Genomic DNA, 27,987 nt, shown 5'->3' on the forward strand with positions numbered 1-27,987 from the left:
TGTTTGTTTGTTGGTTAAGGAGTTGAGTCGTTCTTAAACGAACCACTCGTCCTTTTGGGCAGCACCGACAGCGGCATTGGCATTCGGATGATTGCCAGCTGCTACGGAGATGTTCGTCTGGCTGAGTCCGGCGGAGTTTTGTGAAAGATCTTGACCTAATTGACGGAATTTGCCAAGCACCAAATGGGACGGACTTTGGTGGCCATCTTCAAGTAATTGTGTGGAATGCGGTGGTACCCGTATGGTCCCGCAGGGTGATGCCAGTTTCCCGAAACTGGCGGCAATTGTGTATGCTCCCTCGTCAGCGTGCCCCCCATGCCAACGCCATGATAATGCAGGTGCTTCGACGAACCATTCGTTTCTGCGTTATGATGCACTGCAAGATGGATCATTTATTTATTTCATGTCAATTTAGAGAAATATAAAATAAATTAAAAGTAATTTAAAACTAGGAAATATGAATAAAATTACTAGTTAAAAGAATTAAAAACAAAAACAATTCAATTAGCTAATACAAATATAAATTTAAAAAAGAAATCAGATATTTAAAGGAAGAAACAGCAAAAGAATTTTAAAAGTTAAAATAAAATGATCAATCAAATAAACTATTTATTAAAATATAAAAATAATAGAAATGTAAATATACTGTGGAATAAGCTGAAAATATAATTTAAAAAAGAAATCAGATATTTAAAGGAAGAAACAGGAAAAGTATCTTAAAAGTTAAAATAAAATGATCAATCAAATAAACTATTTATTAAAATTTAAAAATAATAGAAATGTAAATATACTCTGGAATAAGCTGAAAATGAAACTTACGTTGTAGGGCCGTATTCTGGTTGGCGGCATTCTCATCCTGGCGTCGACACACACAGATCGCAATGGCCACAATGATGGCGCTGAGCACCAAGAGTACTCCAACGACAATCAAGACGAACCAAGTCATGTCCACGCCAAACACTGTGCTGGTTGTTTCATCTATAAGCAGGATGCCCGTAAGATTTGATATTATAGAGATATTCAATGGACTTATGGAGATATAGAGATATTCAATGGACATTTGACAATGAACTTACTCTGGCACAGATTCTGCACAGACTCGTCGGAGTTGTCGCCACAATGGTTGACGCCATCACACAACAGATCGGGATTAATGCAAAACTCACGTGTGGCGCAGGTAAAGTCCTTGCAAGTGTGCTCTGGAAATTAATGAAACAAAAGAACATCAAGGATTGTTTCTGTGGATTAAATCTTCATTTTATACGCACTTGGATCCTTCACCGATGTTATCACCAATTTGAAACCGTTCGCATCTGTTCCCCATCCATCGGTCACGTATTTCAGCGTCACGAAATTTGTTCGTGTCAATATCGCGTTCACCGTGTTTTTTGTGTTTCGACAGGAGATGTCAATCTGAAAATTCAAGTCAAGTTGTTAATACATATATTTAATTTGAGAAATGTTTTTTCTTATTTCTTACAGGTTACAGTCTATAAATATTAGTATTTATTGTACTTTAGGCAGTATTGTTTCTTATTTCTTTTTAAATTTAGCGTTTCTTTTAAATCACTATTTTAAATCTCACAAAATTTGTTTAGTTGTTGATATGGAATTGCAGAACCTCTCTTAAAGTTCTATACTTTCTTCTTAGCTGCAGCTCTCCTGTCGTTTCAGACATGCGGAATATTCCCTTTGCTTGCTTTTAGCAAAATGACATCTTCTTCTTTTTCTATCTGATACATTAGCCACGTCCCTTTCGTCCCTGTTGACTGCCCGTGGAGCACAATTTGAAGAATGGAAGTGTCGAGCTGTAAGCAGCTTGTTGGCAACGTCACAAAGACAAAGTGACACCCACGTAGCGCATCCCCGTGGATGCTCCATCAATGCCATCGTGGATGCCATCGTCCGCCCACATATGCCACCATTTGGGGGCAACAACAGCTGACAGTGGCACGCTGCATTGGTTGTCGTTATGCTGCGGTTAACTACGCATATACGGGCCATACTCCAATCTCCCCCCGTATCCCTTATCCCGTATCCCGTTACCACTTTCAATCCCAGTCTAAGCCTCATTTTGCAGTCCCTTGGGGCAAGTGTCCGCATGCAACTGTGCATCAGTCAGAAGAGTGATAAAAGACGATTAATAATTAAAATAAAAACTAATGGAAATAATCTTCGAGAAGTTATTCCAAATTTTATTTATTTAAATGGTCTCCTTATAATTCATGCTACTACTATTTAGTTTCAGTTTTGCAAATTGGTTCCACGGTTCCACTTGCCACCTTGCCACACATTTCTGTCTTCCCTGATGATGATGATAATGGTAATGATTTTGATAATGATGATGTTGTCTGCCGTGGCACGTGCACGTTCTGTGTATAAATGTGTAATGTGGCAACTGCAACCCAAAAGTTGCAACAGGGTTCATCAAAGTCCACACACACTCTGCCTCTCCCTTCTCCCTTACTCTCTCTCTCTTTCTCGCTCTCTCTCTTTTGCTGTGCGTGTCATCGTTGAGGCCTTTGCTGCGGTTGCTTTTCTTGACACAACGCTCTGCTTTTTCGCTGCCAGTGTTGCTGCTACTGATCCTGATGCTGCAGCATGTGGCAGGAGGCAAAGCCTCAAAGTTGCACTGCAGCCTCTGCAGTTGGCCGGCATCTTCGACGTGCGGCGCTTTGTGGCATATTTTAATTTCGTTTCAGCCCAAAAACGCCCAAAACTTTTCAACTACGCCTCCTCAATTCCCTTCCTTTTCTCTACTTACCCCTTTGCTTTGTGTATGCTACACACACATTGCAAATACATACATACATACATACACGCTGACAGTGTGGCAAAATTTTAATTTCGCATTTTTGAAAGCAGTGACAAGTTCTTTTGTTCCAAAATATTTACATAACAAGAACTCTTTCGACTCCAAACCAAAAATGTTATTAGTTTTTTTGGGGCTTCACTTTGCTGTGGCCGTTGTGGCATGCAAATGAGCCCAAGACTTGAATTAAGTCGCATGGCAAATTCATAAATCTGAGTTCGCATTGCTCATACGCCACATAGTACATAGATACATTAAGAGCTGCATCAAATACACCCCGCCCACATCACCTTGAGTGGCAAGGTGGCAAGAAATCAAGACTGCAAAGCTGCTTAGGTCACTTGCAACCGACTTTCTGACTCTTTGACTTAGTAAGTCTGCTGCAAAACAACGCACTCGACAAATATTTAAGCAAAGGCTTTCCAGATATGATTGCAGCAGGTGATGAAGCAGGGGAGGACGAGGGAGGAAGAGGAAGACGACGGCATTTTCAAGTGGAGAACCGCAAAGTGAATACACGTTTATAATCGGATTTCAGCTAAGTCGAAGTACCTTCTTCTAAAGACATACGTGTTTATAAGTACAACAGTGGTTTTTATTATTTTAAATATAAAAAAAAGTTGTTGTGTGATAACTACCCTTAAAAGTTCCATAAATAAGGCAGCTCTTATATAAATTTTAATAGGGATATATTCATAGCTAGCCAAGATCTGACAGTTGGATAGAAATCTTATTGACTATAAGACAATAGCTTAAAAATATAATTTATTGTAGTTTTTTAAGGGCAGTAAGAAGACTTTTTCTCCCTATTAAAAAATCTTCCCCCTGTTAAAAGACCTGTCCCCCACTGTCGATTTTAAAGTAGAGTTTCTTTTAATTGACAGCTTAAGTTGCCATCGATTTTGACGTAAACATTGACGCGTTAATAATTGATGCGAAGCTTTGGTCACCAGCAATTATGTTAAGAAGAAGAAATCGAAAGTAAAGTAAAATACCCTGTACTTTTATAAATGTTGATAAGATGTTAATATTAATATTATTTCAGATATTAGATTAATACTTATCACTTAATTGTTATGCATTAAAAAATTGGATCATTTTGAATAAAAAGCTACTATTTTCATATCTTAAGTCAAAAAGCTATTTTTTTTTCAGTACTATATGTTACTATATGCTAAAGGAGTATTTACTTTATAACAGTTATACTGTGCAGCGTCAACTGCGTGTTACAGGATATCAGCTCGTCGAGCTTGCTCGCTTTAGGTTCTATATTATATTTGGCTTGTCCCTGGGCTATAAAAGATTTAGCTTCTGCTAATGTGCTGCATTTCTGGACACTTGCCTTGGCTTACATTTCTACACACACCCACAACACAACACACACACACACAGCCACGCCCACATGCGCATAATATAATATAATGCAGTCCCAAGCTGTGTGTGTGGTGGTGGTGAGTGGCAAAAACATGTCGGTGGGTGGTGTAATGAAAAATGAATATTGTTGCTGATAAAATCGTAGTGCTATCAGCAAACTCAGCCGGCAGTTGGCATGTGGCAGCTGCCAGTTGGCGTCGCATTGCAACCGCTGTGGTGCAGCCAAACCAGCCCGCCCCAAGCCACCCAACGAAGCAACCCAAACCACACAACTAACCATCCAGACAAACCCAACGAACCACATTCTTGCCTGTTGTCATCATTGCAAATGTTGCAACTGCTAAAATTATGCCTACATTGTGTCTGTCTCTGTCTCTCTTTCACCCTTTATCACTCTCTCTCTCTCTCTTTCTCTCTCTCTGTCTATCTGAATGTGTGTGTTTTTGTGGCAGAGCAGAAACCCCCACAGGGACTGAACCTAAAATGTCAGAGGCATCAACGTGCTCTGATTGTGTATGTGGATCATGAGGCTGCGACACAAATTTGCCCGCAATAACTTTGCCTTTGACAACTTTTCCGCAATGATTGCCCTTAACTTTTGCTATAAATAATCCTGTTTTAGTAGGGTTTACCGTTCCTGTTAGGAGCTTCCTAAAACTACTTTGATATACTGAAAGCTTCATTTCAAGTTTTAAGTCTATATTAAATGTCAGTTTTTGATGTGTTATTCCCCTATTGAAATCTAATAATTTGCATACCTTGGGCGTCGATACCGCATGGGCTCCATCATAGACAAGCAGATGATCATTGCAGTCCAGTTGGAGCATGTCGAAGCGTAGCATGAAGCGCTGCAGGATCGAGTGCGTCTGAAAGGTGATGACACAGTCCAAATTGCGTTCGTTTTGCGACCAAAGTACAGCTCCATCAATTTTGCGATAAAGTTGCTGAAGAAAGTGATTTTTGCACAGCGATTGCATATAGTCTGAAAGAAAGGAAGAAAGTTAAGTTGGGGTATGAGTTAACAGCGTTTTTATAACATATGTTAAACTCATGCTAACATATTTTGCCTAAAACTGATAGGAAAAGTTTAACAAGTTTAATTTATGTTCCATAAAATGTTGCACATCTAGCTGTCTCTCTAAAACTTTTAATAATACTTAATAATGCATTAATTTAGTGGTGAAATTCAACATCGACTTGTACAAATTTCATCTACCGCTGTCTCAACTTCCATCAACTTCCTTTAACTTAATGGCTCTGATTTCCACAGCGACGGTCCGACCGTACGGCAGCCTCTCGTGCGTTGCGCCGGAAAATGTGCACTTAAATTTTAATGGCAAAATGAAAAATTCATTTACGCTTCGTTTCACGTATAACCCGCACATGTTTCCCGTGCATTTTGCTCAAGTACAGTTACCCGAAACTGTGGAAAATTTTATAAATTGGTATAAATATGACTTGGGCAAGTAGCCAAAGCGAAAAAACTATGAAATAGTATAAAATGCAGCTAGAGCTGGTATATAATACTACATATTAAATTTATCTTTTAATATTTAGTTTAAAAATAAATGTCACGGAATACCTCGAATTTGTAATTTTTAAAATAAAAATTGAAATTTAATTAAAGTATTTATTTTTTCAATAAAAATTACAAATAAGTATTATTTCTTAACTTTTAATTTAAATTTTTGAAATAATTGTTAGATTGCAATTATTATTTTACGACTTATAAAGGAAACGGTTCCTGCATACACTAATTCGTATTACAAACTAAACTAGGAGTAAAACGTTTACGAAGCTGATTCAACAGATACAAGAGAGAGAGAGAGAGAGAAATATATGCATTAGATGGAAGCTTTGTTAGCTCAATTTAAAGTCAATGAAATGGAGCTAATGAAGAGGCACAGCTGGCCAGGGAAATGAGTATATAAATTGCATTATTTAAATGTCTGTCAATTAGTTTTAATAAGCAAAACTATAGCGCTTAAGTGCGAAATCCATTAACATGAAATGAGCACCATTACCTAGAGAAGAGAGGGGGAGCAACAGGGGGTTGGGGGTAAGAGGAGAAGTGGAGCGGAGATGATGGCCATCGGTGTTGGCCATTGGCGGTGCATGCAAATGAAGTCAAAAAATAAGAAAACTGTGACAAAAGTAGCGACAAAATTGTCACATAAAAGCCAAGAGCGTGCCAGGACCAGAAATGGCAATACGAATATTTGAGATTTTAATGAAACACACGCATACACATTCTATGTGTGTCGTTGTGTGTGTGTGTGTGTGTGGGGGGGGGCGTGACGACGACGGCTTACGTGCGCCTGATTTCAGGCAATTTCCTGCTTAGCAACCGCTTCCGTTTTCGCCGTCGCACTAATTCAATTTCGCTTCAATAAAGCGCACACGAAGGCGACACACCGCAGCGAGGCAGGCGAATCGGGCGAAAGAAGCAAAAGAGCAACTGAAAAGTTGTCGTCGCAGCAGGAGAGTTCAAGCGAGGGGAGCGTTAAGGAATTTAGTGCAAATTCGTTTTGCGCCTTCACCACACACTCTCTCTCCCACACACACGAAGGCGATAAGGCAACGTGTGAAAGCGGGAAAGCAGCACAGCTCATGTGGCGTTGCCACCCAGTCATAAACGTTGGCGTTGCCAACTTCCAAATTGAATTCACAATTGAATTCAATTGCCGGCAACAGCGGACTTTTGTTTTAGAACGAGACTCTCCCCCACTCACTCACTATCTCTCTCTGTCTGACTCTCTCAACTGCCGTCTAGGTGACCGGCACAGACAATTTTTGCGTGTTTTATATGTAATTGGCAATTTTGTTACACATTTCGCTTTGATCTTCGCCGCCAGGTGAGGCAGCCATCACCTAAAGTGGGCGCACCCAAATTGTGGGCGGCTGCAAAAAATGTGGCCGGCAGGTTTTTGGCAAATAATTCACGATTTGGCCGCTCAAACTAAATGAAACTTTTCCTTGCGGTTCGTTGGCTTTTTCCCCTTTTGCACTTATTTTTTGCTCCTTGTTTTATTTTTACTCCATACACAAGATTGATTACAGTTTCAGCTGATGATGTGCCCGGAAGTTTCTGAATAATTTAGGTGGAAAATCTACATGATGTATTAAATTAAGTTTAACCGGCTAGGATGTGGCATATCTATAAAAGACACCTTAAAGGTATACGCTGTTACTCAAGTTTGTTTCGTGCCATTTTTAAAAAATAATCAGCATAAAGAGTTTTTATAAAAAAATACGTATATGCAGTGTTTTTAATAGCACGCTATATAATTAATATTTTTTATCAAACTACAAAATATAGTTATAGTAGTTACGAGTATTTGATTTGATTGTTGAAAACTAGCATAAACAGAGTTTAAACAAGCGTGCTTATGAGCAAACTTTTAGCTGCCACTGTCTGCATTGGCAATCAAATGCAGTGCAAAAGGATAAAAGGACGTCACTCGGAGACAGCTATAAATAGAATTTCTGCACAATTTGACACAGAGACAAGACAGCACAGGATTGAAGATGCCGGAGGATACAGTCGGAGTCGGAGTTGGAGACAGAGTCTGACAATAGTAAAATATCAATTACGGATGAGAGTAAAGTGCTCAGGCGTACATATTTCCATGTAGCCAAGGCAACAGGAGCGAAATCCTTCAATCATTTCTAGCCGGATTGCAGTGTTGAGTTGAGGGATTGATGGAGAAGTCGGGGGAATAGGAGGAGTTGAGTACACACCTCCTACATAACATCAGGATTACTCGTATTGCGCAGCTGTGGCACCACTGACATTCGGGGACTCGAGAGGAGTATACAAAACACGACTCCTTTGGGATGTGGGAAAAGGAATGAGAAGCTCATGTGACAACTGAAGCTCGGATAGAGGCTAAGGATAAGAGAGCAGTGCCAGATACATTTTCTATAAATTGAGCCCGAAAACAATTCCATTTACAGCGGATGACTGAGGATGGGGGCGTGGCAAACGCGACATTGCAGTTGCCTTTCCCTTCCTACTCCATTTATGCAGTCAAAATGCTTCAGGGGAGTAGCTTAGCATTGAATGTCACTTCGGAAATATGGGATTACACCTAGCGCCTAATGTATGTAGTATTTTTATGGGCCTATTACCTACTCGGTGATGGAGAGAAATTACCCAACAGTATGATACCCTTGAAACATCTAACACCAATAATAAAGAACAGAAAGTCAAAAAGAATTATTTCCTTGTGTATAGTAATAAATATATAATAAATAGTAATTTAAGCATACCCTGTAATCAACTGAAAATACTCCATATACGAACTACCCTAGTCCAAGAGTCTCAGGCAAAGGTCTAATCCCGCCTACTCCCTTGTTTGGTCACTTGAAATGGCCCCAGTTGAGCCCACTTAATGGTCTACAAATCCAAGGCCAAATTATGGCTCAAAGTCTTGTTTGTCCTAAAGCCCCGCCCACCCAGACAAAGATTTGTTTCGTTTTTTGGTTGGTTATTTTGTTGTTGCTGTTGTTGTTGTTGCTTTTGGTGTATTAAGTGCTCAGCTTGCAGAAAATGAGTTCCGCGTGGTGGGAGAATTCGGAGTGGTTCTGCTTTGGTTCGGTTAATGGCCAGATTAGTTAGTCGCAATGTCATTTGTTAGCATGAAAAGCACTGCCAAAAAAGGATTAAAATTAGCATAATTAATTTCAAGGACTTGCTCCTTACAATGTTTTATGCGCATGTTATTAATCGAAACTGCCTTCCCAAGGCCAAAGTGCGTGCCACAAGATTTGAGCTGCGATTCAAATAATTTGGCAAATGACTTTTATGAATCAATTCTGAAAACTTTGAATAAACGAAAGGCAGGCATAGTGTTAAAGAAAGCTCTCTAAAATTAAATAAATAAAGTAAAAATAAATTCATTGCTTGCATTAACAACTTGCAACTTAAGGATACTGAGATACATATATAAAAACTTGAATAAGCTGGGGAACGAAACATACTCGTAACAAAAGTACTAACTAAAGTGTAGTTCTTCAGTTTTACGAAAGAAGCTCTAAATAAAAAAGAGAAATCTTTTAAAGATGCTAAGATCTGCAAGAAGTTGTGCAAAGAAACATAACGAAAGTACTAAATAAGTCATTATCACCATGAAACATCCTCTCAAAAATGTTGGGATACTTTGCTCTTTCACCTCGCTCTTCGCTCGGCAGCTGAACTCAGACCAAACCCAAATTGTGTCATCAAAAAGCTGCGGCGAGGCACTCAAAGAGGAGCAACCACAGGACCGCAGGACCGCAGAAGTAATAACCAGCTCAAAAAGGATACTATGACGCAGCAAAAAACCGCGAGGATGTCCACAGACTGCTTTTGGCCTGGCTATTTGGGATCCTTAATGTTTCCGGCCAAGTGTCGCGTTGAGCTGCCGGAAGTATTTGCAGCTCTTTAATGCGTTTACTCAAACTGAAATGACAATGCTGCATTCGGGGCCACGCCCCACGCCCTCTATCCCCACAGCTTGGGTTCCTCTTTGGCCAACTCTTCGATACGCCCCCATTATCGGTTAGTACTTTAGCTTCTGCTTGTGCAGTGCACACAACACATTGGCGTTGATTTCTCTGGCAACATCTCTGACAGCTGAATTGGCAAAAGGAATTCCAATGCACTTCCATTCATCCTGCCCTTCTTTCTTCTCCTCCTTCTTTTTCTTCTCTTTTCCTCCGCATACTCTCTGCAAACAAGCGAGAACTTTGTGCAAGTAGTTTGACTAGAGGAAAATTATGTTTACCTTGCTACAACGTTCTGACGTCTAATATCAAGCTTAGCGTCTTCGTTTGGATTTATTTTTACGTCCTTACAAGTATACGATGTACATACGTATGCAGCTCCCTAGTTACCTAGCTGTCCTGATGTCCTGACACGGGCGGACAGCTTCTGTGGGCACCTGCTCAGTCCCCCATTACTCAACCATTAGAAAGCTCCTGTCTATTTCTGGGTAGCTTCCATCCATCTGCCTGACACTTGCCCCAACTGGGTCAGCCCTAGATCTACGCCACTAAAAGCCATGCCCGGATTACTTCAATCTGTCAAATACTGAATGTGCATTTGCTATCTATCCACAACATGCTGAATGTGTGCATTGCTAAGATTCTAACGTTAATTTTGCAAAATATAACTAAACGCAACCAGAAGATTTTTATAAACGAAAGATAAATTTTTTGAATTTTTTTATATTCTTTTTAATTTTTTATACTCTGGTTGGGACATTCGTTTTTAATATAATACTGTAAAATAATATCATAGTTGTGTTTCCCGTTTCCCAATTTCACCAAATAATAAACCAACTTTAAGTAATTTTCAAAATTTGGTACTGTTTTTATTTACAATTCCTTGCCCATTTTGGCAAAAAACTAAGTATACATATTTAGTTAAATTTCGAATCCAAAATTGTGCTCGCCTTGGGAAACTAAAGTGCTTAAACATTTGGTCTGGAATTTGCGAAATCCCTTAAGCTGTGTCCGGGAGGAGAAAAAAAAGAGGAAATCAGCTTGACCGCCGACATTGAAATGCAAATGCAATGTAAATATTTTAAACTAATTTTCAGTGATTATGCAAAACCGCAAATAAATCTGCAGCAATGGCATAAAATTCATAGGCAACCCGAAGCCGAAGCCAAAGCCAGAAAACCTTCGTATCAGACTACTACAACAGAATAGTTGAGGACCAGGAAAACAGCAGCAACAACGGCAACAATGGCAACTAACAGAACCACAACAGAACCTAAAGGCAACCAGGATACCAACTACCAGCTGAGTGCGTGACCTCGGGTCAGGAAAGGAATGGGGAGGATTCAGCTTGGGGCTTTGTACACTTTCAAGCGTGTCGAAACTTTAGACTGGTTCAGGAGGATGCATGGCAGGAAAAGAGGCAGGGAAGGGAATGTTGGCTGATGGGTTGTTTGGCCATTTCGCTGCAACAAAATAATTTCGCTGGCTCGTTTGTCAAACTAATGGCAGGAATTTGAGCAATTCAAGTAACAAAGGTTAAACAATGAATTTCCTGTACGCCAATATTGAATTTAGCTAGCCCGCTTCCTTCAGCCCCACACTTTTTTCGCATCCCTTGACGTGCTGTGTAAAGATGTCATTCAGAATTACCCCCCCTCACCCCAACTCTCTTATCCAATCTCATACACACAGTTGACTAAACCGACCAAGTGTTGCCAGTATTGAGCTTGGTCTTGGCCCTGTTTCTGGTCTATATCCACTTCCATCCTGCAGCTGCTGCTGCTGCTGCTGGAACTCACACGCTCCATTAGCGCGTCCAGAATGTCGCCTCGAGTGGTTGAGTAGCTTGGACTTTTGCTTTAATGAAATATTTGTATATACATATACTCGAATGTATACTCAATTCTAATCTGAAGTAAATGCTTGCGCGTTAGTCCACAGTTCATGGCATTTGGCAATTCTCTGCTCCTCTGACTCGGTCCATGACACGCCCACCGCCCACTGTCCACCGCTGAGTAACACATCGTCAATTTAATTGAGCCTTTGGGGCAATGTTGTGGGAAATGCCACAGTTTAAGCAGTAATCCCAGCACAGTAGTGGATCGTGTTTAATAGAGATGACAGCGTGACACGCTATTGACAGCTTACTTCAAAACAGTCTGATCAGAGTTGGGTTTGAAATACTTAAAGTGTTATAGTATGCATATTAACAGCTGGTCGGCTGGTTAGTGAAATTATATATGTATTTTATAAATATTTCTTTTAAGTTTAAGCAATGGGAACGTTTTTGATAACTACCTCAAGATAAACAGTATGGCCAGAGATAAAAGAGGAGTACTCAAAGTTCTTTAAAATAGTTAACAATCTTACTAACACGATTACATATATACAGTTAGTCAACAATTTTAATTTATTTTAATTCGAAATCCAACAAAATATATTTTGATTTTAAAAATAAAATATGTGAGTTTTGTAATTTTTGAAACAATTACTCGTCTGTATTTGGTTGTTTTTTGATTCAAAATCATATTAAGATTGCGTTCCGTGTTCATCTCTAGCTCATAGCTGTCCTGAGGTGTCAACCGCAGCATCAACTAAATTCAGAAGCACGTTTTAAGCTCACTAAGTGCCGCTGCCAACTTGTTTAATAATTCATAAAGTGCAACAAATATATATAGTCTCATTTCTCTGTTGAGTTTTCTGAAACTTCATCAGGAAGCAAGTATTTGGTAAGAGGAAAGCTTTAACGCATCATTAAACTTTTGTCAGTTGGCAGAGTAACGGGTAATTGCAAAGATGTGGCAACCTCAAACGGCAGCTAGTCGAGTGAGCAGCAAACTAATGAAAGGACTGTGCCTGAGTGGAAAAAGGACTCGACGGACTAATGGCCATCAAGTTATCCCCCTCAGTCCCTTTCACATCGTTGTCTTTCACTTGATTCCATTGCAATAATCAAGCAAATTGTCGCCTGTCAAAATGTTCAAGTTGCAAAAGTGCAAAACTTTTCAGCAAAGTGTCAGGACATCAACTCAGGACTTTCCCCATGATCAATTGGGTGTCGGAAGTCGGCAAATTATATTAAATGAATGGCTATAAAATAAGTAATGAGATCTATTCATAAACAAGTCCATAGAATTCACTTTAGCTACATACATATATTTTCTATTCGATTGTCAGAATATTTTCGTTAATTTAACTTGGTCCTGGATGCCTTTAATTCTCTTTTTTCCTATCCTTTCCTCTCGCTATGTTTTTTTTCCATTATTCAATCTCTGGATTGCTCTTTGCGCCTGCCTTAATGCCCGGGAGTGCCATTACAAATGTCACTTGGGCAATTAGCGCTTCCTTCTCGGGCTTTTTATTTTTTATTTTCTTTGCTTTTGCATGATTTGATTCCCAGCTGGTCAGCGGTATCTTTGGCTATCTGTCTATCCAACTTTTTAGCACTTTAAAACACTCTAACAAACTTGGGCACAAAAAGTTTTCGGACAGCTGCTGCAAAAGGTTGACAAGCCTTTTCAAATTATGTGACCAATTTATACAACTTGGGAATAAAGGCTTTACAGATTTTTAGTTTTGCCAGCTAACTATTTGGTTATTTCATTAAGTCAATTATTCAAAGGTGGCAACGCTTGTTGATAAGTTGGCTTTAACTCTTGCCGGTACAAGCGCCAGGTGGCAACACCACCAATTTAATATCGTGTCAACTTCTCTATCTAAATCTTTTTTATGCCCGCTCCAAGCGATTTTCAAACAGATTTATCGATATAAACATCTAATTCTTATTTCTGTGTTGTTTTGAAAAAAAAATACAGTGGATGTTATTCAATTAGTGCGCATAATTTCCAGCTCGAAGAACACTGCGAAAATAACACGAAAAAGGAAAAAAGAAAACTGTCCTGTGAGGCTTATCAAGTTTTATTCGAATGCCTTTTGAACTTTTCTTTGTTTTTCTGTAGCAAATTGTTAATTAAACTTGCACTGCCTTTAGCTGCTTTTCCTCTTTTGCTATCCTTCGTCCCATTTTCTGTGTCTGGAAAAAGCTCTTAAATATTTAGCAAATAATTTATCTTTATTCATTTAATAAAGAATTTGTTTTGCGTGCGGCGAGAAGCAAAATGTGAAAGACAGGAAAACGAAAAACTAAAACTGAAAGAAAACAAAGCCAAAATTGTTTTCCTATAGTTTTTGTTGGCAAGTTTTGCTAGTTTATTACGCTATTGTTGTATTTCTTGTTGTTGTTCTTGTTGCTTTTTTTTTTTTTATTATTGTTGTTTAATTCTTCTAGGCTCTTGTAGTAATATTTTCTGGGAGGGGGCGTGGCAGGCCGGAGATAATATTGCCGCTTTGTTTTGCGAGCGCGCGAATTTTTCTTTTATGTCGACGGCTTCTTTTTTCGCAACTGGAGCACTCACCAGGGCTAGCGAAAGAGATAGGGATGCAGAGAGTGATACAGATACACAGTTACACGGACATACAGGATATACACGGAGATAGCCAGGATACACCCACAGCACAGCCGCCAAAACACAAAGCCCATCAGAGCCAACACGAAAAAGGTTTGGGATTCGCATCGTTTTCTTTTCATTCTTTTTCTTTTTTATTTCCCTTTTTTGTTGTTATATAGAATAGAATTTTCTGTGCATTTGATTACAAAAGGGACTCACGCGCCTAAGTGAAAAGCATAAAGAAAATGCTCTACACATTTTCATGAGCTCTTTCCTACTCAATTTTCCGAGCTACACAATTTGCAAACTCTGTACATGTTTTTTTTTTGTTATGCTACTGAATTAATATATTATACGATACTTGAATAATTACTATATAAATATTTACTTTTTAATCTATTGTTCGTCTACCTATCATTGTAATGTACTTTAATAAACTGATTAAATTTCAAATAGCGACAATAATTAATTATAATTATTGAAAACAATGAGAACAATTAGTGTGGCAAGCAAAATTGTGAATTGAATTCGAATTCAAATTATGATTACGATTTATTATCATCAACACAAATTACTCAATTTTGCAGCCAATTAAAATTGAATTCAAATGTGCAAAATTCATAAATGTGTTGTGGGTGAAATAAATGCTCAAAATGCGGGAAACTCGTATCACATATCAAATATCGATTTCGAATAATAGCAGTTTACTGTTTCTCGTTTGACCGGAAATATTGATAAATAACCCGAATATCCAACCTCCTAACCCTCACTACACAATCTCTGCCCCACCAATCACCCTTAGCCACATTCATGGACAATTTGGCCAATTTATTGTTTGGCTTTTACTCTGCCAAGGGGCATGGGGGAAGGGGTATTGCCAATGGCAATAGCCCAAAAGTTCGCAACGCATCAATCGTCCATTTGGCATTGGCTTTGAGAGGGGGGAAAAACACCATCCCCTCTCGGGATCCCTCAACCACTTGGCAAAAATGTTTAGCTATAAATGACATTTGTTATGCCTTGCTTGATTTCATTCGCGCTTCGATTTCACAGCTATGAATTTATCATACCCCCCAACTATACATCCCATCGTACATTTAAACATTTATCTATCCACTCAACTGTGAATCGAGTTAACGACTCTGAACTCTGCTTATTTTCCAGCTCTGTGAATGTATGAATTTCATAGACACTTGACTTTGTACGCAAATAGGTAAGAGAAATCAGCATAGATTTCACTAAGTACGATATACGATTAGAAGTCGATTTTTGAATTTTTCAAATTAAGTTCTTTAAATTCCATTCACTTCACAGTTGATCTTAATATTAACCTTTCTGTAACAAATAAATCTCTAAATAATAATCTCAAAGCATTACTTTACTAAAACCAAAAACCAAATTTCGTAGTACCGTTTTATCGCTATTTATCGATAAATCACAAAATGGACAACAAAAGATTTTAGACTTATACAAAATTTCTGTGGTATGTTGCAAATTTTAAATCCTTTTTATTTCGTATGCGGATGAATTGTTATAAAATTAAAATTTATTGCTTCCGCAAAGCTGTCATAATGTTAACCCCCATCCCTACACATTCCCAGGGCTGCAGACTCGTACGTGCGACGTCCATAGCAGCTGCCTTTGCTTTTGGGCTCATTCAGTTTTGTCGCAGTGGCAACTGATATTGTCTCTCTCTCTGCATCCCTCCCTATAGCAGCAAGTCCAAAGCAGACCCAAATCCATCCATTCATATTTATGCCAAACAAAAAGCAAAAGTTTTATGCCATTTCTTGGTCGTCGACAGTTGTTTTTCTCACAATTTTATTGGCAGTCGGCCATCATCGGCTCTTGGAATTTGCCCAAAAGAAAATCTTTTCTCTCGCTGTCCCCCTTCCTATCCCTATCATTCCCCTTTCTCAGACTGTCACCCAAACAACGTGACCCATTTTATAAAATTGTGTAATGCTCGCATTATTGCACAAATTCGCACAAAGCAACACAATTGTTTACAGCTTCAGGAGGGAGCAGAGAGATAGAGTGAGAGAGAGAGAGAGTGAGAAGCTTATTTTGTTAAGCAACTGATTGCTGCTTCAATATTCAACAAAGTAGAAGCAAGAGTAATGGAAATACAGACAGATAACCATAAACTCAATGCTCAATACTCCCAAAGGAAAATAATTTCTACAGAAAATAAAATATATAGAACAGGGAGAGTGAAATAGATAGAGAGAAACCAGTGTGAAAGGAACGAGGGAAACGGGCAAAACACACATTACAGTATTCATCAACTCAAACTGTAGCAACGTTTACGAATGCGATATAAAGAAGAATATAGATTGGGAGGGATATAATTAAATATGTATAAGAGGTGACATGAGAGAGATATATACATATGATAATTATCCATTAGCTCACTCCATAAAACGTTTACGAATGAGACACAAGGAATAAATGAAAGAGAATGAGAGAGAGAGAGAGAGACCGAACATTCAAGTAGGAAACAGTTCATTATAATACGATGATGTGGTAAACATTCAACAAATTGAATAAGTCCTAAATTGTAACATTCCGTAGGAGCCGAAATAGAAGGAGGCGGAGATTTGGGACGCAAAACTCAAGCACCGAGCCAACTTGTGCCTCAGATAATTTGAAGTGAACACACAAAGTAATTATGAAAACCACTTGCAAATACGAAAGACAGACAGACAAACACACACACACACACACACACACGGAGTAAGTACATATTTACACATGTAAGTGAATGTTTGGTCCTGGAACCAACAAGTTTAGCTCGAGTCGCAGCTCATGCGAGTCATTACAAGTTACGCTAATCAAGTTGAACGTGCGCATCAAAATTCGAGGACAGGGAACAGAACCGGAAAGCTGACAGACCGCTAGAGGAAGAGCAGGAGGTAGAGGTGTAGAAGGAACAGTAGGAGCGAGAGTTGAGCGTTGAGTGTTTTAGACAGGAAATGACAATTCAAATTAAAGACAACGGGCCAAAAAAAATGCACGAATGTGGCAAGTAACGCATAAGGATGGGGCATAAATGAAGTGAAAAGTGAATTGGCAGAATGGGAAGGGAGTTGAAGTTGCGATATGCAGAGGTTTTGAGCCTACGTAACGTTCGCATTGCCACTTAACATGAAATTAATTATGAAACTTTTGTGCAAAATTTTGTTGAACGAGTTGAGAGAAGCCTTCAATGTTGCCGACGTCGCTGCCAGCAGCAGCTGCGGCAGCGGCAGCAGCAGAGAGGCCGGCTTAAGCCTTTGGCCGCGCCCCTTTGGGGGCAGCAACAACAAGAAAAAAATAAGGAAGAGGAAAAGTTTCAACACGCCTGGCAATGAGCCTGGGGAAAATTAAGTACACGCCACGTGGGCCACAAAGTCTGCTGAGGACAGTCAACAAGGGGAAGCGTGTGTGTGTGTGTGTGTGTGTGTAAGTGAGTGTATGTGTGCGACCACAGAGCTAAGCATTGATGCTGTTGTTGTGTCGCCCCCGGAAATGAGCAAGTAAAAAGCCAACAACAACAAGAAACAGCAAACAGGCACCAGAGCAAATCCGAAACGTCACCCGAACTGCGTTTAGAGGGGGACAGCGGGGAATGCTGCAATTAGAGGCGCGCAGCGACAGCAGCAGCAGCAATTCGCCATAGTCGGTAGCCGGGAACAGGCCCAAAAAAGTATGCAACAACTTTTTTGCAGCGCAAACTTTTGCTGCCGCCGTCGACGCCGCGTCGCTGTCGCAGTCACTATCGCTCTGCCGCAGTCGACGACACTGTTTGCTGGCTTGTAAGTTGTTTTACTTCAAAATTTTTTAATTATGATTTAATGCTAAAATACGGAAATAATTTGTGGCAACAACTTGCGTCGCGACGTGTCGCAACGCTTCAGCAATTTCATTTAATTTCCCAGCAATTGCAGTGCACGTGCCTCTTCACTTTCCCCTGTCTCTGCCGCTGCGCAGTGTAGCACACATTTTAAGGTGAAGCAAATGATTGAATCTTATGCATAGTACAGATAAATACAGTCGTGATTTGACGATTACAAACTTGTAGAGACATCATAGTAGAATTTATTAAGCACCATCAATTTGATCATTATGTTTATTATTTAAATACAAATAAAAAAGTAAATAAAAAAATAAGTATTATTAATAAAAACTAAATAATAAATTTAATTTAATGGAAAATATTTGCAATAATATTAAAGTCCCAGAAAAACGAGGTCTCGGGCTCGAATCCCGAGCTAAGGTTTTTTTTATTGTTATGCCTGGGCTTATTATGATCTTCATTTTCTTTTGTTATTGCTGCTTTGATTAAAATGTTTTGGCCAAAGTCAATGCCAAGACAAACGTATCACCGACACACACGCAAAAACACACACACACACACACACATACGCGCAGGCACGCACACAGATACAAAATAAGCTGTTTAGTATGCAAGTTGCCTTCTCCTCGTAAAATTGTATTTATATGTTGTTTATTCTTCGCATAAACAATATGTAAGACAATGTGAACAAATTACCACAGAAACAGCAACACAACAACAACAACAACACACACACACACACACACACACACACGCACATACGATACGTGTGTGTGAGTGTAAATTTTATAGTTCCAGCATTGTTGTTTTTGTGCGCTTTTTAACAACATTTTCATGCACTTTTATTACATTTGCTCGTTGCTCGATGATGAACATTTTATTGTCGTGCCAAAAGAAAAGCAGAGAAAAAATCTCACATACTCGAAAGGAAAAAAAAAACGTAAGGAAAAACTGTGTGCAAATATTTTGATATGTTGAACCGAAAAACGGAAGCTAAAACACATAAAAAGCATCGCATAATGTAACAAAATGTAGCACATTTAAGATGGGAGGTAGAATTCCTAACTTGTCATCACATTTCGTTTATTGCATTTCTAGTTTTGGCTTAAAGAAAATAAATAAATGTATACTATCCATCTCTTAATAGATATTGTTCGAATGAATAATAATAAAAGACAGTGACTTTTTTTGTTCCATTTTTATTTTTTTCTGTTCAACGATATTTCTATTAATATTTATCACTTTATCACTTTATCAATCAGTTGTCTTATTTGCCCTTTTCTTTATTTTTACAATACCATTTTCTGTCTCTGTATTTTAGCTTCCATATATTTTCATCATTTAACATACATTTATCACTTCAATGACTTTTGCTATGTCTTCAATGATTTTAAATCCTTCTTTGTGTCTTTAATATAATGTTAGCTATGATAGCTTATGAATCACGAAATATTAAATAATTACCTAAGGAATTTTTTTTAAATTTTCTATATAATGTGAAAATGAATCATTTCATTAAAGTGTCAAAAGTGCATTAAATTTCACAATTGAAATGGTGGCAAAACTTTTTATTTGTTCTCCAACAAAATTATTTGTTGTAGAAACGAGAAAAAGGGACAAATTGTTTTCAAAAATTCAAGTGGACAGCGAACAAGGGTAAAAGTTGAACAAAACTTTGATTTTAAGCCAACATAAATACATACGGATATGTTTATAGATAGATAAATAAATGTATAGATAGATAGTTGGGAATACTTACAGTGTTTGCTCTTCTCGGCGGCCACTTGACGCTGCGGCGTTTGTGCCACAATGACAATGAGCATGAGGAGCATTAGAAGCCATCTGGGAATGCCCGTGGCTTGGATTTGGGTCCTAGTCTGGGTCTGGGTCTGGGTCAGTGTACGTCGCCGGATACGTGCACATTGTTCGTGTGGGGTTAAGCATAGGTCAACAGCAGCATCGTCGTCCACTGGTGGCCCCGGGCCACATGATGTTGGCATCAGCAGCATTTTGTTCGCTCAGTTTTCGCGATTTTCACAATTTTCACTGCTGCAGCTGGCCAAAGAATTGTTTGTTTTTGCTTTTGTTGTTCTTGCAAACGGTTTTCATTTCGATTGTTTCGTATTTCTGCTGGCAAATGTCATTCTTTTGCAATTAAAAGCATTCATTTATGACTTTCCCTCGACGGCCCACACAGCGTATGCGCAATGTTTTTAACGTTCATTCAACATTTTGCCCCGTTGCCGTATTAATTGTCAGTTGCTGCATTTGTCATCAAGCCTGCAAAAAGAGAAGAATATGAAAAACAATGAAAGACCGCTTAGCAATTAGAAAAGCAAAGGAGAAACAATAAACCAAAAAGCAAATCGATATTAAATTAATATTTTCAATTCAAACCGATTTTTCAATGGAATCATAGAAAAAACTTTATCACATTTTGTAACTATAATATTATTTTTTTTTATTTATTCTTAGTTTTTCAGAAAAACATGACTTCAAAATTGCATAAAGAAGTCAATTACCAGTATATGGACTCTTAAATCGATTCCGCAATAAAATTTAGTTCTGTTATCAAAATTAAATTATAGTTGATAATTCTCCGATTATATTCCATTTTCTGTAATATGACACGATTGATATACATCTCATATCAAGCATAAATTCGCATTTCTATTTCCATTTCAAAGCACTGACAAATGAAGCGATTGCACACACACTCATTCTCTCTATCTCTCTTTCTTTTTGCCTTCTTTCGTCTCTTTCTTTTTGGCTGTAGCAATGCGCAGCGATTCATAAGTATCACATAAATGCTGAAATCGATGCATAAATTTAGTCAGATGGCAGAGACGAGCATTGGCGCAATAGTCAATATAGGAGCGTGCAACGGGGGCGTATGCGCATTTAAAAGTGCATTGCAAACGTGATATTACGTATACGCAACGGGGCACAGTTTATCATTGAAATATAGTCGCTACTCATGCGTGTGTATGTGAGCGTGTGTGTGTGTATTTGAAATAATAATGAGGCTCAACTGCATGAGTGGGTAATAAGAAACTAACGTTGATTTTAAAGAGTCGCCCGACGCAGCTGTTGCCGTCAAATGATATCTTGAGCAAAAGGTACGATAAGTTGAGGGGAGCTAAACATGGAGAGGAGGAGGAAGGGAGTCTGGTATACAGTGGCCAACTGCAGGCCGAGCACCACGGGACAGCGGCTGCGCCTTTGTGCCATCAAAAGTTTATCACATTAGAAATCAACGGCAGGCGCCGAGTAGACGCTAGCTCCTCCCACCCACTCTCCTGCTGCCTCCCTTCCTCTTCCACTCTCTCTACGCTACACTCATTCTATTCTTGTGCCACATAAAAGGCAAAATAATAATGAGAAGCCAGAAGCAGCAGCAGCAGCAGCAACAGAATCAGGAACAGCAGCAAAAGAAAATGAAAAAAAAGCAAGAAAACAACAAAATTTATCACACATATTTTGTTGTGCTTTATTTGCTTGCAGCAGTTCTCCTACCAGTCCCCTCTACTCTGACTCCTCTACTAGCTCCTCATTCAGTTTCTGGACCATTCAGGACTCGGACTTTGTATGTGTCACATACACGCGCTCAGCACTGTTTGTTATCCTTCGAGCGTTCCAATTTCGCCTTTAATTAAATTTGATTATAGTTTTCCTCATTTTCCCGCTACGCCGTTTCGACTTTTCCGCCAAGTTGACTCACAACATTTTGGCCTCGGGCCTTATTTTTGATGCCAATTTTATTTGCTTTATATTTTCGTTTCTCAGATTTTAAATTGGAACAGTTGCTATGCTTGAGCCAACAAAGTTATTTGAGCTTAAAATGAAATTGTTGATTTTCTTTAAGTAATATAATTTTCTTTTGCTTTCGAATTTCCAACTTAACAAATTGTTTATAAGTCACTGGTGTAATACCATTTTATTCTTACATTTTCTCTCCCTTAATATAGATTTAATATTTTGCCAACTAAAAAAAGTTATTAACCATAAAAAAAATATATATATATTTAAGGTATTCGATTTAATAATCGTTTGGAAAGAATTAAAAAACAAAGCGCAATACCAATGGTAATAATCAATTTACATTAGAGAGCTAACAAAATCAATTAAAAACCTAGTTAATGTTAAATATTTAAGTGCTATTTAGGATAAATGTTCCTATATATATACAGAAGTATAGTTTTGTAATTGTGAAGTTTCCTGTGTTGTTGTTGTTCCTTTTATTGCCTTGGCAACCAGTTTGCTTGGCCCAAAGCGTGATTAACTGGCAATTGGTAATGGAATACGTACAAAAATCCTTTTTTATCTGAATATACATTTTTCTTAATGAGAAAATATTGTTGGGTCATGGAGTTCAAAGAGGAAACGAAAAAAGAAGTTCCTGATAATAGATTGATAGAGTAATAAACATAGAATATTAAATATCTGAGAAGCTTAAAAAAGCCAACAGAGTACAGTTAACAAAGTTGAAAAAAAGCTTTAAAAAGCGAACACAATGTAACTAACTACGAGAACCATGAAATGGGTTAGTAACGAGCTGAATTGGGGTTGGGATATGGTTGCCCCTAAAAGAGCGTAAAATGTAATTGTTTTTGTTGTTGTTTTGGGTGAGCGCAGGAGGTCGAGGGAAGCCGCATAAATTACAAACACCGGCAACATATCAACAAAAATGAAAAAAGAAATAAAAAAAAACAAAACAAAACAAAAGCCCAAAAGCAACAAACGCGTCTAAAGCCGCTTTAGACAGGCGTAACAAACTAACAACAACAACAACTGTGTGTGTGTGTGTGTGTGTGTTTGTGTGAGTGCGTAAAATACAATGGAGGAAAAAAGGGAAAATAACTACGTAGACTGGCATACAATTAATGGCCCTGTGGGGTTTCATCGGGCCATCGCTTTGGAGTTTCATATCGGACGCTTTTTTAGGCCTTCACATAGATGACAATACCATACATATATCTATTTAGAACGGTGCTTTGTTATTGTTTAAATTTAGCTGACATTATTCCGTTAGTATTATTAATGGTACACTATCAAAGGAGACAATATAAAATACAATCATAAAAGCAAAAAACTAATTGAAATTTGGGACACATATTTTTCTGGTAATGTCATCAAATTTGATAAATATGATGCAATGTATTCAAGTGCTCTATTATATAGAAATATTGCGGTGAAAGTGGTCGAAAAATGCATTTAAGGGTGAGTCTAATTTAACTCTTCAACGATTGTGGAGTTAAATGAGTCAACAGTTTCGTGTTGATCAGAATGTCCTTGAATAAGTATTTAATAGTTTATCGATGAAAAGCAGGTTTATAAACAGGGATTGCATTTTATAACTAAATTGCTAACAAAAATAAAACAACTAAAAAAACATCTATTTCATAGCTATGAACAAGCTGATAATAACCCAGCTAACACACATAAGTTTTTTTTACAGGGTATACCTCACATTGCGGCGAGTAAATATTCACAAATTTCCATTAACAACAGTACATTTAATCCACAAAAACAAAAAAAAAGAGCAAAAAGCACACACGCATACATACATACAGGCATACCTATATTAACTGCTGGTCTGCTATAAGCAAAAGGAATTACTTTATATGTAACAGCAAAGTGTTTTTATGTGTGTTGGCAACACTTCATCCAACTTCCCCTCCCGCAAATGCAAAAGCACTCCTACTCCCGATGTCTCTGTCTCTGTCTCAATTTACCCCAATCCCCCTGTTCTCCAAATTCCCTCCTGTTTCTTTCATTCGTCGCGCTTGTCTGCCAGTCTGTCTGGCCGCCCTTCTTCTTGGCCATGTCCATTTGTCTGCTGAATGTTGACTACCAGCAACAATACTGAAACTGTTGGCGCCACCTACAAACACACAGATACTCTACACACACACACACACATACACATGTAGCCCGTTGTGCGTTCGTATTTCATTGCCGTATGAGTAATTTTTGAGGCGAGTCGTCGAAAAGCCGCATTGTTTTGGCCAGCACACCCACAACACACACACACACACACACACACTCAGACAGTCATAGAGTCAGTTGCATGTGCAATTCTAACTGGTTTCTTTATTATCCATCTACCCACTTTTTTTCTCTCTTTTACGCTTTGTTCAGGTGCCGACGTCTGGCAGAGCTTTTCGCGTTACTTTGCATCATTTCTCATTTGACGTCATCGCTACCTTAAATAGTAGACAGAGACCTGGAGGCGTGACGGGGAGTCATCATGCAAACGCCTATGCTAAACACGCACATACAACTGCAGAGAATTAATGTTAAACAATTGCCAGGCTCTTAAATATTGATAAATGACCTCCTCGTTTGGCTACAATTGATGTTTCTTGCTGTTCGCTTCTTCTCTCTCAAGCTAAAAATATGCGATGTATTGCCTTCCCCTGGGAATGTTTTTGTATAGAGTCCAAAATATATTCTTATTGGCATTTTTGATAATCTTGCACTCCGACTTTTAATAAATTTATATTTTTTCCTTACAGCAGAATTATTCATAAAGAAACTCTTAATATTCTAATCATCTAAATTAAATTTATAGCTATTATATTTCTTTGGACTGAATCAAATCCATTCAAGATTTTTTAATTATACATGTGTCCTTTTTAATAGTGGAACTTTAATACCTTAAATGTCTATATTAAGCAGATTTGTTAATTTTTTAATATCTTAAAATACTATTACTTCCACTAAATAGTTTTATTAACTACAATTTAAATTAACATTATAACGACATTTTAATTTACCATTTAAAATTATGTTATTGATAATAAAAACTGAAAATCAATAAGTATTAGTATGATATGAATATAAATAAACACTAGTTACGTGTAAACAAGGCAATCCTTGCCTTTATAAGAGAATCTGTGAATGAATTTTCGTAACTGTGTAAATCCAAAGAAATTGGATAAATAAAAAAAGGCGTAAAGTTAAGACAACATGCCGGAGGTTATTCAGCTAGCTGGCGTGCTGTCCGGTCACAGTGGTTGGGTTACCCAGCTGGCCCCGCATCCCCATGATCCCGATCTCTTGGTGTCATCGTCACGCGACAAGACCATCATCGTCTGGCGTCTCACACGAGAGGGTCTGAATAATTATGGGTATATGCTGAAGAGGAACTACGGCCATTCGCATTTCATCAGCGATGTGGTGCTGTCGTCTGATGGCAACTTTGCGTTGTCCGGGTCTTGGGATCGCACTATCCGTTTGTGGGATCTTACAGCTAGTGCAACGACACATCGTTTCGAGGGACACACGAAAGATGTGTTGTCCGTGGCGTTCTCACCGGATAATCGCCAGATAGTATCGGGTTCACGTGATCGCACCATTAAGCTGTGGAATACTCTGGCGGATTGCAAGTACACCATAACCGATGACTGTCACAGCGATTGGGTATCCTGTGTGCGCTTCTCCCCCAAGCACAACAATCCCTTGATCGTCTCCTGTGGCTGGGATCGCACTGTCAAGGTCTGGGATCTGACCCACTGTAAGTTGCGTAACAACCATCATGGCCACACTGGTTACCTTACCACAGTGGCTGTCTCGCCGGACGGTTCGCTGTGCACCTCGGGTGGCAAGGATGCCAAAGTGCTTTTCTGGGATCTCAGCGATGGTCGCAATCTTTACCCCCTGGACCATCATGATGTGGTCAATGCCATGTCCTTCTCGCCCAGCCGCTATTGGCTCTGTGTCGCCTGTGGCTCATCCATTGCCGTCTGGGATTTGGCCTCCAAGAAGGCAGTCTTTGATCTCTGGCTGGAGGATGTGCCGGCAACTGCCAAGGGCGATCTACCACAGTGTCTGTCTCTGGCCTGGTCAATAGACGGCCAGACTCTCTTTGCCGGCTACTCGGACAACAAGGTGCGCGCTTGGCAGGTACTTACTGGTCAATAAGAAAATTCTAGCTATTCAGAGGCCATAACTAAAAAAAACTAAGCTGATTTGTTTATTCTATGTAATTGTAACTGGACACGAAAACACAATCGAAACAAATATTACACAAAATTAGAATGGTTTAAATGAGGAACAAAATTGGTTACAACTTAGTCAGAGTTATTTTATTTATTCGCTGATTCGCTGTCAATATTTGAATTACCATCCCCGACTCAATCTTATCCCTTTTATGTTATAAAGCTCATTTCCTTGGGCGCCAAAAAAGTGTCAAATCATGAGTTTGAGATAGGAATATTACAATAGGGAGACGGCGTTGACAAAATGGGTGGACAGGGTGACAACTGGGTCAGTCACTAGTCCAAAAAAATTAGATACAAACAGCAGGATGATGATGATGATGAACGGATAACCCAAGAGCAAATCCCAAATATATAAAAAGAATCGATGTATTCGATTTGGATATGGACTGATTAATAGCGAGAACAGAGCATAACCCGAGGCATTTGGGGAGGAATGAAGAATTCTGGGATGTGAGACTGGTAGACAGTCGACAAATCCACAAAAAAAAAGACGGCAAACGCAATCGCAATCACATTAATATATTTATTTTTATATATAGCAATTGACAGGTTTATTTTTACTTGTGCCAAACGTAGCAAAAAATACTGACAGACGACAGTAGTATCAAGTATACCTGGCAGGACATACAAACATATTTAGGAGAAGATGAAAGGGAGGAGATTCACTGAAAGGGTCGAGGTCATCCTAATGATTAATACGATTGCCAAACTTAAGTTACGCATTGAGGGAAAGACTAAGTTAACATGGATCAACTGTGCTTTCCTTGCACCTGTCACACACACACACACACACATTAAAATATGTGTGTATGTGTGTGTCTATCTAAACGAGCCTACACACAATGGGAATATACATAAAAACGCAACAGAATGATATTCCGTTACACACATCCTGACCCTGGCTACCAAAATTCCACATACTCCCATTATACACATAAATATGTATATATAAAAGCATTGTATATACATGACTTATGTATAACGCTTGGCACTACTTTCACAGGGTACATACATAACATGCACATCCACTCACACACACTCACACTCACACAGAGCTATGTGAAGGACTTTTAAAATCGACCACTAACTACACCTAAGCACACTGTGTGCAAGCGAGATGGCTATGTTAACAGCGCCTTTGAGCATTGCTTTCAGCACTCACAGAGTTAGAGAGAGCGACTGTGAGAGTGGGTGAATGGTGGATAAGGGAGGTGACTGAGCGAGGGGGTAAGCGAAGCCAGGCGAGTCATCGGCTCTGCTCGTTTGCAACGTTACTATACTCACAGGCGTAAAAATGTGTAAAACTTAGCTCTCTGATGAATGAGATTAACCGTCACACAAACACACACACAAACACGCATAGCAAGCAACCCCCTGGCACAGGCGCACACACCACACCGAAGGCTACAACAAAAGCAACAACGACAACAACAACAACAACCACCAAAACCGACAAAGCACTTGCTGCTGCTACTGTTCTGTATTTTTTGGGGGGCGGCGTAACGCTTTACTCGCTACTTTTTTGATTTGCTTTTGCTTGATAGTTTTTTTTTTTTTGCGCCCTCTCTGTTTTATTTTAATTATTACTCCTCGTGTGGTTTGTTTTCGGGCAATTGTCGCTCTTATAACTTATAAATCTTTAGGTACGCTACCGTTATACAGTTAATTTGAGGGAACTTAAAATGAGCTTTGCGTCCTTAGTTGACGCCCGTCGCAAATTGCTAACGAGTTAATACTCACACAAGTCTATAAAGTATTGTCTCACTTCACTCGCGATTTATTGTTTTTAATTTCTGCATTAGCTTTGTCAATGTTATTTTTTGTACTTATATTAATTTATTTCAAATGCATAATACATTTTAGCATCTCACAGGACTCACACACACACACCACAGAGTCTAGGACTGCTCTGTAACCGTTCCGTTCTGAACGTTTCAACGTTTCCACTGCGACTGCGACTTCTACTCGTCAAGTAAGCAGTTTAAATTAAAGACGCCAAGTTGGCATTCCACTGTTAAGTTT

General features: G+C 38.8%; 2 protein-coding genes and 1 long non-coding RNA gene across 3 annotated transcripts; 2 read left to right on the forward strand and 1 right to left on the reverse strand.

Annotated features, from left to right (window-relative positions):
- LOC117788266 lies at positions 1–27,987 on the reverse strand. The gene is made up of 7 exons (XM_034626982.1): positions 27,706–27,987; positions 19,719–20,239; positions 4,945–5,168; positions 1,269–1,413; positions 1,077–1,199; positions 820–978; positions 1–376 (listed from the first exon to the last, which is right to left on the reverse strand). The coding sequence occupies exons 2-7, from the start codon at positions 19,966–19,968 to the stop codon at positions 156–158; spliced, it is 1,122 nt and encodes a 373-aa protein (XP_034482873.1). The 5' UTR covers positions 19,969–20,239; positions 27,706–27,987; the 3' UTR covers positions 1–155.
- LOC117788268 lies at positions 10,625–11,615 on the forward strand. Its single transcript, XR_004617753.1, has 2 exons — positions 10,625–10,745; positions 10,802–11,615. It is a non-coding gene; the product is annotated as an uncharacterized LOC117788268 (long non-coding RNA).
- LOC117788267 (guanine nucleotide-binding protein subunit beta-like protein) lies at positions 24,826–26,037 on the forward strand. The gene has a single exon (XM_034626983.1). The coding sequence runs from the start codon at positions 24,932–24,934 to the stop codon at positions 25,883–25,885; it is 954 nt and encodes a 317-aa protein (XP_034482874.1). The 5' UTR covers positions 24,826–24,931; the 3' UTR covers positions 25,886–26,037.

This window comes from Drosophila innubila (genome assembly GCF_004354385.1).
Source record: "Drosophila innubila isolate TH190305 chromosome 3L unlocalized genomic scaffold, UK_Dinn_1.0 0_D_3L, whole genome shotgun sequence".
In the NCBI taxonomy this organism is placed as follows: domain Eukaryota; kingdom Metazoa; phylum Arthropoda; class Insecta; order Diptera; family Drosophilidae; genus Drosophila; species Drosophila innubila.

What these genes read in the sequence shown, in the direction of transcription:
- LOC117788266 (XM_034626982.1), bottom strand. Translation starts at nt 19,968, where the DNA reads ATGCTGCTGATGCCAACATCATGTGGCCCGGGGCCACCAGTGGACGAC. An exon ending in AACATCGGTGAAGGATCCAA is followed by an intron (nt 1,200 to 1,268) that starts GTGCGTATAAAA and finishes ATTAATTTCCAG; the next exon opens with AGCACACTTGCAAGGACTTT. An exon ending in CCAGAATACGGCCCTACAAC is followed by an intron (nt 377 to 819) that starts GTAAGTTTCATT and finishes TCCATCTTGCAG; the next exon opens with TGCATCATAACGCAGAAACG.
- LOC117788267 (XM_034626983.1), top strand. Translation starts at nt 24,932, where the DNA reads ATGCCGGAGGTTATTCAGCTAGCTGGCGTGCTGTCCGGTCACAGTGGT.